General features: G+C 26.3%; 1 protein-coding gene across 1 annotated transcript in view; it reads left to right on the top strand.

Moving 5' to 3' along the window:
- Window positions 1–9,141, top strand: part of LOC127278907 (uncharacterized) — an 84,370-nt gene extending 75,229 nt beyond the window's left edge. The window contains exons 9-11 of the mRNA XM_051300849.1: window positions 7,551–7,812; window positions 7,908–8,315; window positions 8,387–9,141. Coding sequence (XP_051156806.1) covers window positions 7,551–7,812; window positions 7,908–8,315; window positions 8,387–8,800 — 1,084 coding nt within the window. The 3' untranslated portion in view covers window positions 8,801–9,141. The remainder of the gene's footprint in view (window positions 1–7,550; window positions 7,813–7,907; window positions 8,316–8,386) is intronic.
- Window positions 9,142–13,404: the final 4,263 nt, after the last annotated feature.

The following is a 13,404-nucleotide window of genomic DNA, read 5'->3' as shown; positions in this document are numbered from 1 at the left end:
GGATATGATGTCAGATTTTCAAAATTCAAAATGGCGGTTATTGGGACGAATTATTAAAAATTGATTCAATTCGACATATTGGATCTGCTATTTTAAATTTAAATAGTTTTTAAAATAGTTGTATTTACGGACAGTGTGACTGTGAGTCAATTTTTATGCTTGACAACTTAAAAAACCATTTTTGAGAGCTAATTTATTTTGTTGTTGTCAATATCTCTATATCGTCGTAAAGTACAGGGTTCAAGCTTTAATTTGACTCATATGACAAGTCTCTAGCAAGTTGGATTTATCCGGTAGAAACAACAAACAACAAAATTTTTTGTTTTTTTACAGGCTTGTGTTACTTATCCATCAGTATGCATAGCAAGCAATTTGAGGACCTATGACCGATCAAGTGAAAAAATGTTCAACTAGTCCCACCCTCCCCTACATAGTTTAATACGAGGAAGACAAATTTTTATAGTATTTTTAAATTTTTATTTAATACTAATAATAATAAAACAATTTAAGGGGACTTTCTGGTTTAGAATTGACAAAAACACCCTTTCTTAAACTTTTATTGTAAAAACAATACTAAAGTTATTGCAAAAATTCTTTTTGGACATTGCTATATATTACGTTTTATATCCTTATTATATTAAAAAGATACACAACATACATACACATGTATACTTACACATATACACAAAGTACATACACATGTATACTCACACATATACACAAAGTACATACACATATATACTCACACATACATACAAAGTACATACACATGTATACTCACACATATACACAAAGTAGATACACATGTATACTCACACATATACACAAGACACATACACATGTATACTCGCACATATACACAAAGTAGATACACACACTGAGGAAACTGTTTGGCATCATCTACTGAAGTTTGATTCTCCAAACCAAATTTTTTATTTGATATATGTGCAACTAATCCGTTTGGTTCAGGCTACTAAATTTTTTCGTTGAATCATTTTGTTCGGTCTACCAAATTTTTTGTTTTGCACAACTAACTTATTGTTTTTAAGCAAACAAAAAATTTAGTTAAATGAAAAAAATTTTTTTCTTTTCTCAACCAAATTATTTTTTGGCTCACACTTATATTTTTTATTTTTCACTTAATTTTATCACTTTTGTTATCCTCTTTTATTCTTTTCGCTTTATATTACCTACCACCCTATGTCTACTTAAATTAATTTCTATTGCGGAAAAACCTAACACTGCTGGGGATCGAACCCTCAGACTACACAACGCAAATCAAGAACGCTGACCACTACACTAAGAATCCTAGTGACAATGTGAGTGTAAATTATTTTCATAAAGTATACAGGCTGGAGAAAAACTTCCGTTCTTTTAACAAGCTTTATTCTCTCTGTTCGATATGCATCACTACACACACTTTTTTACCGAATTTCTGAAACACATAAAAATCCCGAAAACACTTGAATAAAACTGGACGACACGAAGAACGAAGCATGGTTAACGTGTGACATCCGTAAACAGAGAAATAAGCCATATTTACGAGAACAGCGCATGCGCAATTGAGCATTCAGACGGTTTGGTTTGGAGAACCAAATTATTCAGTTAACAGACGCAAAAGCTTGAACGAAATTTTTGGTACAGCCAACTAAATTTCTCGATTGATTGCTTCTTTCGTTACTGTTATGTCAACTAAATTTTTGTAACCTTAACTAAAAGTGCTCCACCAAATTATTTTATTAACATTACATTATTATTTTTCTCAGTGCATGTATACTCACACATATACACATATACACAAGGCACAAACACATACACTCATACATATACACAAAATATACACAACATACATACACATGTATACTCACACACATACACAAAGTACATACACATGTATACTCACACATATATACAAAGTACATACACATGTATACTCACACATATACACAAAGTAGATACACATGTATACTCACACATATACACAAGACACATACACATATGTATACTCGCACATATACACAAAGTACATACACATGTATACTCACACATATACACAAAGTATATACACATGTATACGAACAATCTTTTTAATATAATCTTCTATTATATTAAAATGTTTGTTTTGTCGTCTTCGTGACGTCACTGGGCCAAGAATTTTCGTTTTTCACATTCTTTTTCAACAATTTTTGTACAGATATGATTCAAAATTAAAAAAACATAAATTAAACATATGAATTAGAAAAAAATCTGAATTTTTTTTTTAAGTTTTTTGCAAAAAATTTGCAAATTTTGTTTTAGCTATTTATGGATGATTAAAATTAAATTTATATTTTTGATATCTAATAATTTCGATTTTGCAATATTCGAGGTACTTGATATCCCATGCCAGTGGCATTATAACTGCTTTTTAAAATATTTCTTTCGACTGTAAAAGTAGTTCATATTTTATGTCTATTTTCATTTTGAACTTTCAACGAAATTGTAATTTACAAATTCAGTCAAGTTTCGCCTTAAACATTTCCTCACTTGCGGACATTTTAAGACATAAACCATCTTTTTTGAACTTGAAAATGGAACTTTTCCAAGGTAACCTAAGACCATTCTATAAAGCTTTAGGGAATTATCGTTGCTATGTGGAAGCTGTCATCACTTTTATACATTAATAAGTAAGTACTCTGTAATTAATTATGTATAAATAATTTTAAATATAATACAATTTTATTTCACCCTCCAAAGTTAGCCGTAATTGATAATTAATTCATTAATTATTAATTTACGTTTCCAACTCCCACGTCGTGGACGTTTTGGATAGATACTTGGTTTTCAATTTAGTACTTAAGAGGTCTGGTAAAGTCTTTATGTTATTTTAAATAAAAAAATATAAAAAAATACGAGCCAACTTAATTATTTTTTTGAATAACCTTAGGGAGTCACCATTACAGCGCTGCCAGCAAAGGCGCAGTTGTTTTTTAAATTTCGTGAATTTTTATTTATTTTAAATAAACTAATGTATAAAAATTAAAATTCAACTTAAATGTTTTTTTCAATAGCCAGATAGAGGCATTATTACAGCGCTGCCAGCAAAGGCGCTACAATATTTTAAATATCAGAAATATTATTTTAATTTTTTCTTTATATAGTTCCAACGCTTCCAACAAAGGCGCTGTTGTTTTTTAAATTTCATAAATTTTTACTTCTTTAAGTGAACTAATGTATAAAAATGATAACTCAACTTAAATATTTTTTTTTCAATAGCCAAAAGGAGGCATTATTACAGCGCTGCCAGCAAAGGCGCTGCTGTGTTTTGAATATCAGAAATATTAATTTAATTTTTTCTTAATATTTTTCCAGCGCTGCCAACAATGGCAAATAATAATTTTTATAATATTTGTAAAAAGTATTAAAAAATATTATTAAAAATCTAAAATTTAAACAAAATAATGAATTATCTTTTTCAAAAATCTATTATATTATTAATTAAAATATTTTTTTTAATAAACAAGACACATGAATTACTTTATATATTATGAAATTAAATTAAACTATGTGAAGTTAGCCAATATTGTTAAATAATTCATGAATTACCCATAAAAAGAGTTTTGATTAAAATTTATGGTTTCTGAAAATTCAAAAGGACTTTCAGGAAATAACACTTTTTAAATTTATAGATATTTAAACCGTATTATAATCATCGAAAAAACAGAGGTTGCGTAATTCCCGAAGACAGTTTAGTGAAAACTAAAAAAAAAAATTCTTTGAAACAACCAAAAATATTTGTTAGAATAAATTATTTATTTATGAAAAGCATTAAAAGTTTTCTTAAAAATATGTTTATTATTATAATGTTCTTCATTATTATAATGTAAACATGTTTTTTATAACGTAGTTTACAGAAAAATTTAATCATTTTTTTATTTTAGTAACATAAGTTATTAAATAATAGTGTTTTATTATAAACTTTTGTAATATAGTCATTATACGTACTTTATTTACAAACAATAAAATTATTTTATAATAATAATAATATAATAATTATAATTATATTATATTTAAAACAATAAAATAAAGTAAATTTAACCATGGAAAGTTAGCCCATACTGATAAATAATTAATTACCTATATAAAATTAGTTCTGATTGGAATTGCTTGAAAGTTGTTACTTGAGGGTTTTCAGGATAACGAATATGATAGTTATTTCTAAAAATCCAAAATGGGTTTTAGGAAATAACATTTTTAAAATTTGTTATATTTCAACCGTTTTATAGTCATAAAATAACTAATGTAGAACAAAACACAAATCATTATATTCATAAAAATAAATTATTTATTTATGAAAAGTATTAAAGATTTCTTAAAAATATAAAACTTAAAGATAATAATAAATTTATTATAATATTAATTTAAAAAATAGAGTAAATACATATGAATGAACTGAAATAAGTAAACAATAATGAGTACAATTTCAACCGAGCGAGCGTTAGCGAGAGAGGATATGACGCTAGTAAGTACTATAAAAATCCATTTGCCAATGAAACTTAATGCTTTTTCTATGTTAAAAAATTTAATTGCAAATTATAAATAGCGATGATATTGTTATATATTCCTCTTCACATTAATATAAAGTCTCTGATGTCGTTTTTTTTTAATCAGTGTAGTTTGTAAGATTCAGATTTTTTTCTGTAAAGTCTTCTTGAGTCAAATTCGGTCAAACATTTCACCGGAAGTGGTCTTGGTTCAACGAATGAAAGAACGGATGTGTGCTTACAATTATTATTCTCTCTTGAAAGAGTTGGAGTTCTATACTTCAGATAATTGTAAAACACGTTTTTCCAACACATTTGACTTTCACAGTCTGTGTTTAAAGATCGTGCCTGTTAAAGGTATATCTATATATATATTCTTCTGTTCAATTTTATTTCACCTTAAAGTTAAAAACAGAAATACACCCAAAAAAAGTAATCTTATACACTACCGTCAGAAATTGTGCGACCTCTGCTTTTTCGACGACATACAGTGATTTAAATCTGCAAAAATATTAAAACTAAAATTTTTTTTTATTTTTTATTTTTAAACGTTCTTGGGCTTATTGGAATTGCATTTTGTTATACAATTCAAATTATTTAAAACAATTCATGTTCACATTCTTCTCTAGCGTATGCAAACCGTAAAAATTGGCTCAAAAAAAGGCAAAAAATTAATATTAATATTTAAATGACAAAAAATGATCAGTAAAATATGCAAATCTTAAATTTACTTACATAAATCAAAGAAGCTTAAGATGATCTATTTATTTAATTTTTAAACATTACATTTTGTTGTAAAATTGAAATTTAATTTTTTGACTTTTTTTTAGTCAACTTTCACGGTTTGCATACGCTAGGGAAGAATGTGGACATTAATTGTTTTAAATAATTTGAATTGTATAACAAAAAAAGATTTCAATAAGCCTAAGGACGTTTAAAAATATTAATTTTTTGCCAGAGAAATAAAAAAAATAGTAAAAACATTGAAAATTGGGTTTTTCTTAGATATCTAATTGAAAAATTAACATATTCTTTTTGTCAAGGTGTCATTTCCTTCAGACTTTTATTAGCTTTTATAAAATAAAGAAGAAAAAATTTTAGTTTTAATATTTTTGCAGATTTAAATCACTTTATAGTCATCGAAAAAGCAGAGGTCGCACAATTTCTGACGGTAGTGTATTAAATGGAAAATTCCTATTCTGATACCTTATCGATTTATTCTTTCGAGACTAGAATATTCTTCTTTAAAGTATAAAATTCTTGTATTCTTTGTTTTAATGGAAATAGGTAATACAAAAGGAATACTTTGATATTTTATTTTTCTATAGAGTTTACATTAAGAATTAAGAGGATTTAAAAAGAGGAAAGAGGAAAAAAATTGATGGAAAACGTATTATATTACGTCACACAAATTATTATTTATCCACAATATCCTGAAAAAATTATTTTTAAATTATTAATACTAGATGCAAAAACTACAACTATTTGGATTAATTTATTTTATAAATATTTGTTATTTTGTAGATATAGAAACTGAACTTTCATATATATAATGAACAATAGCTACATTAGTTGACATTAGTTAGATATAAATTCAATTCAATTACTTTATAAAATAAGTTGATGTTAATTTTTATTTTATAAATAATCTTACCATTTTTATTAATGCTGAAAAATTAAAAGTATGAAAAGTATATATAAAAGTGACATCATTTTTAAGTTAAATAGTCTTTTTAAATAAAACACGTACCATTTAATTATTTTCAATATGTGTATTTATAACTATAGTAAAAGTAAAAGAATTGATTTAATACACTTATTGCAAATATATAATAATGTAGAATCAATGTTTAGCCAAAAAAATGTGTGGTATCGCGTAACCCTTTTCTGTCAAGAAGAACAATGAGCAATCTTGGTGTTCCGTTCCCAAGGGCATTTACAGCGTGAAACAGTACCGGAAGTACGCCGTGTGCCCTCACTAATAGCAACTGCATTTTCACATGACCCTGTCCCCGACAAATCGAGTTTAACTTTCTTCACAACACTTTTGACAAACTCAGCTGTGAAAATCTATCAATTCTATTTTTATAATTAGCAAAACGAGTCGCCTGCTTTTTCTCAAATCGAAAAATAGTCGCAATTCTAAATCCTTGAATTTTAACACTATTAAAAATATAATTTCGTCGAAACGTCAATTTATCGAATTGGCAAATAGTCGAACGAACAATTCGTTGAATTAGCAAAATGTCGAAATGTCAATTGGTCGAAGTATTTTTGTCAAGTAATTTAACTTTTTACATGACGATGATAATACGACGAATTGACGTTTTGAATATTTGTCGATTTATGAAAAAGCAGACGACTATATCAAAATACTGAGAATGTAACATATAATATTTAAAACTTGTGTACAAATTAAATTTATGATAACTTGTTCAGTATTATAATAATTTTAAAAAGGTGTTAAGTGGTATTTTTTGGGCGTTTCGAGAGATAGATTTTTAACATCAATAACTTCGTTAATAACTCTGGATAAAATTACCGTAGAATATTCGATAATAGGTCAAAAGATGCGATTAACTATTCTTTTTTTGCATTTTAAAATTTTTGAAAAATCGGTTTTTGACATTTTTTAAAAATGTGATTTTTGGATTTTTGAGGTCGAAAAACATAAAGGAAAATATATGTTAATTTTTACATTTTTGGTTTTTAAGATTATATTTGCATTCATAAGGAAGAAAGAGATGTTCTTGTATTTTCCCTGGGTGTGAATATTTTCTTCCTGGTGATGAGTATATATGTATTCTATAGTTTTATTACACACACAATAGATGTATGCAGGAAGCAGTAATTTTACCTTCCATTCATAAAAGCCGTGCATCGCGTATGCACAATAATCAAATTATTGAAGTTAATGCTAACGAAGATTAGAGTATCTGCTGTAAGCTAGAACGCCCGTTGCGTGTATATGTTGTGTGTATGTGGAAATTGTAAGCATGTGGTTTTATCTATCGACATTGTTTTCAGGATCTTGGAAGTGAATGGAAAGCTTGTTGTGGGAGCTGGAAGAAACGACCTGGCTAGACTTCTGGCCGTTGCCCCCGACTCGGCGCAAATCGTGGTCCTACGCAAAGGCGAATCCTTGACAGCTTTGCGTACCCTGCGATCCGATAATCTCAGACTCACCCACAGGATTGGCTATCTAGAAGAACAGGTTAGAGACCTTCTTACACCAACAAGGACCGAAGTATCAGTAGAGTCCCCAACATCTCAACAGAAGAATGTACAGGTACTTATATTTCAAATGAATATATATACAATAATTAGTTTTACAATTTATTTACTTTACTCTGTTTTAATAAAAATATTCTACAAACAAAATAGGTATTTCAAAAAGGTCCTCAAGTCACTGCTTTAGTTGCAAATCTTCCCGGTTTAAATATGCGAAGTCCTACAGAAAGTCGTCAAAGTCTTCCTACAGTAAAAAGCAGACAAAGTGAGAATTTTAAACGCCTAACGGAATCACGAAATTCAAAAGAATTAGATTTTTCCTCAGACGGAGCGACGAATGGTGGCCATCAAAAATCAAGAAATAAACAAAAATCACCAGCAACACAACTGACTAGATCAACAGCAAGTTTAGTTTTTAAACAATCTCAACTGCGACGTCATTCGCCACGTAGAAGAACACGAATTGATTCTGCAATGGAGCATCTGCAAAAAACTCGTAAAACTAGCCATCAGATGCAATCTCTTGATTTCGACTCGGAACCAACATATTATCGTTTACAGGTATTATTTTTATTGTGTTTAACGCATCAAAGTCTTTGCGCATGATATGAAATAACGAAATCTTTTTTCAGGATTCTCAATTGCGTACTTTAGACAATTTTGAAGTGCCTAATGTCTTTCCTCGTGAATCAACTAAAACACGGCCAGCTCCACCAAAGAAACCTTTAAGATTGTCATTGCACAGAGCAGCGAGTCTTCAGTCAGTTGAAAGTGCACCACCATCATCGGGTGGTGGTGTTCAAGAAATTCTTAGAAAGCCGACGAAAAGAAATTATCGTGGTGATCCACCAACGATTGATAGAGGATCACGATCTGACATTAATGGAGAACTAATTCAAGCGGAATGTAATTTGAATTTAAGTGCGCCGCCTCAACCACCTCCAAGAACACCATCTAGAGCAGAATCTTGTCAAAGCGCTTTGAGATGGCCGTCACCTAAACCTAGAGCTCAACTTTCTTCCATGACAGTAGAAAAATGGTGCTGACGAATGTTAAAAAATTTTATTGATAATACTCAAGATAAAACAACTTGTTAATGACAAGTTAACTTTATATCATTTACTTACACTAGTTATTTGTGTGTCAGTTCATTATATTTCACACAAAAGTCGTTGCAGTCTACTTTTAGATAAATCTGATAATTTCTAATAATGATTTTTTGAGACGCATGAATAAGCTCTAAAATTAATTTGTTAAAATTTTCAATTGACAGAATTTCATTATCTCGCATTTACTATTATCCAAATTTTCATTTCTCCGAAGTAGTATTTAATAGAAATTACATTTAATCGAATACTAATTTAAAAGAATTACTATTTTAAATTACTATTTTCCGGTCTTGGAAAAGGTTGAAAAAGTCAATTTTTTTATTTTAACTAAATTTAGTTAATAAATATTTTACTTTAAACAATTAATGTTATTAGATATTAATTCTATTTTATTAATTCCTTAATAAGAATAATTCTATAGAAATATTATCAAGAAAATTTATTTCCAATATTTCAAAATCAAAGACGTAAATTTAAAAAATTTTAATTAAGTAGGACAAATTTCTAAAAAAAAAATCTGTTGCTGAAGAATTTATTAAAAATTAAAGACAAAAATTGAACTTAAAAATTTTTTAATTCAAAAATGCTTTCAGATAATTGAATTTTCGAAGAATATTATAAAAATGATTAAATATAATTGAATTTCAGAAGATTTATAATTGAAATTATTAAATTACAAAAAATTTTGGATTGAAAATTTTAAAAATAATTAAATTTATAAAGGTTTTAAATTGTAATTTTTGGTAATTTTATTCGATTTTTTTATATTATAAACAATTGTTAAATTTCATAAAATTTGTATTTGAAAAATAATTTAATTGCATTTGTGAAAAATTTCATTAAAATTATTAAAAATAATTATTTTAGAGAAAAATTTTAGTTAAAAATTTGATAAATAATTAAAATAAAGATTTGCATTGTATACTAAAAAGTCGTATTTTCTTTAAAAAAATTGTTTAAAAAATGTAAAAAAAAGTGGAAAAAGTCTCATCTTATTTAAATAAGTCAAAAAAAGTATAATCCGAGGCATGTATTTTGTTCAATAAAAATTCGAACAAATAATAATTCTGTCAAATTCAAATTCGATGAAATAAAAAATCTGTATAAAGAAAATTCGCTTAAGTAACAATTCTATAATATAAAAATTCGGTTAAATGAAATTTCTATTAAATAATAATTCAGGAAATTAAAATTTGCCTAGAAAAGAATGTTTTTAAATATTTTATCTATAAAATAAACAATATTTTTTATTTTACAAACAGAATATTTGAAATCATTCTCATTCTAACTGAATTTTCATTTACTGGAATTCATCTACATTTTACAGAATTCTTAATATTCTGAATTTTTATTTTACAGAACTTTCATTTGTCCGAATAAATTTATGGCAAAAAAATTTAGGTGCAAAAATAACCAATCAGAAGTTATCAACTAAAGTATGATTGGTTAATTTATAATTTTGCACTCAAATGCAAAATTATTTCGGTTTAAATAACTTTTTTACCTTGCAACTCAAAAAAAAATCAAATTCCAAAATAATTTTTAAAAAATTACCAATAATGAAATGTGCTGATATAAAAAATCATTCTCATGAATTATAAGATTTTTCTAAAAATAAGCTTCAACGATTTTGGGTGAAATATGGTAAATTGAACCCTGTGTAAAAAATATGGAAAAATCAATATTTTTCATGTAATACTATTTTATATTACATAAAAAAAATTGTGTTAAAAAATTTATGTTAAAGAATATACAGATAAATATTTATATGTAATTTCATACATAGGGGCCATATCTGTAATTTCTCTCAAATTTTAATAATTGAGGAGTTCAACCCAAGCGCAGACAGTAATATTCTAAGTGTACCAAATTGTAAATATAATTTTTTAGAGATATAATTTATAATTTTTAAGAAGTAATTCCGCACTAAACTTTTCAAAAAATCGATTTTTTTGCTTCAACAAGTGTCCCAAATTTAAACTTATTGGATTGGCTTAATATTTTGTTAAATTGTTTGTTCTATATGAGAGTAAAAATTCTTCTTAAAAAAATTATTGAAAGTAGTGGCGTTGAAATTTTGATACTTTAAGTAATACTGTTACATTCAAATCCGTATAACTATGTGAAAACTTTATGGATTTTAATTTGCAGGGTTTTCTGAAGCATTTATCATGTAGTTTTCAATGACAAAAAAAGTTTTTTCAAAGTTAACTCTTATTTTTTACTTCATTGTCCTTATTTAATTCTTTTTTATTATCATTAAAAAGTTAAACGGATTTAAAAGTAATAGTGTTAATTAAAATGTCAAAATTTCAACCACTAATACTTTTTGTATATTTTTTTTAAAATAAGCTAATATTTTAGGTATTTGTGAATTACTTAAGAATTATCTAAATTTGAGAAAAATACTAGAAAATATATAGGGTCAGTTGGGGTAAATGGGGACAAAATCGCTATTTTTCACAAATTACGTAAGTTTCTTCCTTTAAAAGGTAATATTTGCGGGTTTATTTTTTTAAGTTGTTATTTACGTTCCCAGAATTAATTTTATGCAGCAGAAAAAAATTTAGATAAGCTTTAAACGCATGAAACTGACTGTGCCCATTTACCCCAAAATTTAGAAAATTTCATAAAATTCGGGGTAAATGGGGACAGCATAGTTGCTAATAAACTTTTAAGAAAAAAGTTTCCTTAAGTATATTACTGTATTAAGGGATAAAAAAAACTTGAAAAAAATTTGTAGTAGATATATAATAGTTTAACCAATTGAAATTTTTTTATTTTTTTTTATTTTTTTTATTTCAGTATTTTGTCTCGCATTTAAAAAAAACAGACTTAAAAATCATACAAAATTTTTTAATTATTCCTTATGACTCCCATAACAGAAATTCACTTGAATTTTTGATTTTTGTTAATTTAGTTAATAATGACAAGCTGCCCCCATTTACCCCAAAAATTCGAAAACTCAGGTTAAATGGGGACAGCTTGCCATTATTAACCAAATTGACAAGAATAAAAAATTCAAGTGAATTTCTGTTATAGGAGTCATAAGGAATAAGAAAAAAATTTGGTATGATTTTTAAGTATGTTTTCTTTGAAATGCGAGACAAAATACTGAAACAGTTTGACTTTGATTTTCAAGTTTTTATGCATTGAGCGATAACTTTTTTTATCTTGCTGCCAATTGTCAAGATAAAAGCTTGGCAATACTCAACACCTCTTGCAGGTGATCTGAGGTTAAAATATTAACGTTGAACTTAATTTTAAAATTGTAAATTAAGCTCCAAAACCTCTTGTCCCCATTTACCTCAACTGACCCTACCTCGTTTTTATGTCAAATGCCCCAACTATAAAAATTAAAAAAATAACACAGTATTATATGACTTTTGCAATGCTTGACAAAGAAATTTAAAAATGATCTCGTAATGTGTCTACACACATATTGTATAACTATAGACATTAAGTGAATAATAATGATGATAAAAAATTTTGTAATGTTTAAAAACATTTAAAAATGTCAATTCAAGTACATAGAATAAGAGATCTTAAAAGAATGTATAATTATTTTTATAATGTTCAGTGATAAATGTTTGAATATTTCAAAATTTTTAAATTATTTTTAATTTTGTAAAAATTTGACACATATTTATTAACAAATTTTTTTTAAAATTATGAATGCAAATTGTATTAGTAAAAATAAATATCCCAAATAGGGAAGAGTCTTTAAGTATGTGTAAGAAATAAAGCAACGAATAAAATATTAAAAAATCAAACATGATATAATAATCAACCTGTAGTATAAATGGACTATAAATGAATGTGACGTTACATAGCACCGAATGATCCATGTTTATTAAGTTCACAATTATTAATCCTTGGCTTTAAATTAGAAACACATAAATTTAAATGGAACATAAAGAAATTCTTAGAATTAGTATAAGAAATTGATGTCTGGTCAAAATTAAATAATATTTTGAAAAAGTGTAAATTTAAAACATTCTCTAAAATTTCTTCAAGGTATATCTTTTTAAATAAGAGAAAGTTGTAAAATACGTCGTTAAGTCGGTAGAGTTTTACTATTTTTTTCAATGCTCGTAATTGATATTTTTAATATTTAATAATTATTTTAGCTCATGTCACTATAAGTGTGATTTACGTCATTGTAGATTCAGTAGCAGTATCTACAATCACACTTATGGCGCTAAAGTGCTTAAAAAGCAACTTAAACGAATGTACAAAATATAATAAACAGCTTAAAACAAAAAAAGTATATTTTATTAATAAAAATCTATCTATTTATTGTATTGTGTATATTACTTTGTGTTAGGCTTTTAAATAAATTGATTTAAATAAATATTGATTTCTAATTTAAGAATTAAATTTACAACAATAGTAATATATTTAAAATTTTTTTTGGTATATTTTAACACTTTGTTGTCTTTAATATAGTAGGATTTTAAAAATATTAAAAATTAAATCTGATTTTTGGCTTCAGGGTAGAAATGTCTCATTTTAAAAATGAAATTCTATTAAAACAGTAA

This window comes from Leptopilina boulardi, unplaced genomic scaffold (assembly GCF_019393585.1).
Source record: "Leptopilina boulardi isolate dan_hultmark-lab unplaced genomic scaffold, ZJU_Lbou_2.1 LbouV2_213, whole genome shotgun sequence".
Taxonomy (NCBI): domain Eukaryota; kingdom Metazoa; phylum Arthropoda; class Insecta; order Hymenoptera; family Figitidae; genus Leptopilina; species Leptopilina boulardi.
Note: the sequence above shows the minus strand (reverse complement) of the source record. Positions and strands in the feature narration are given on the sequence as shown.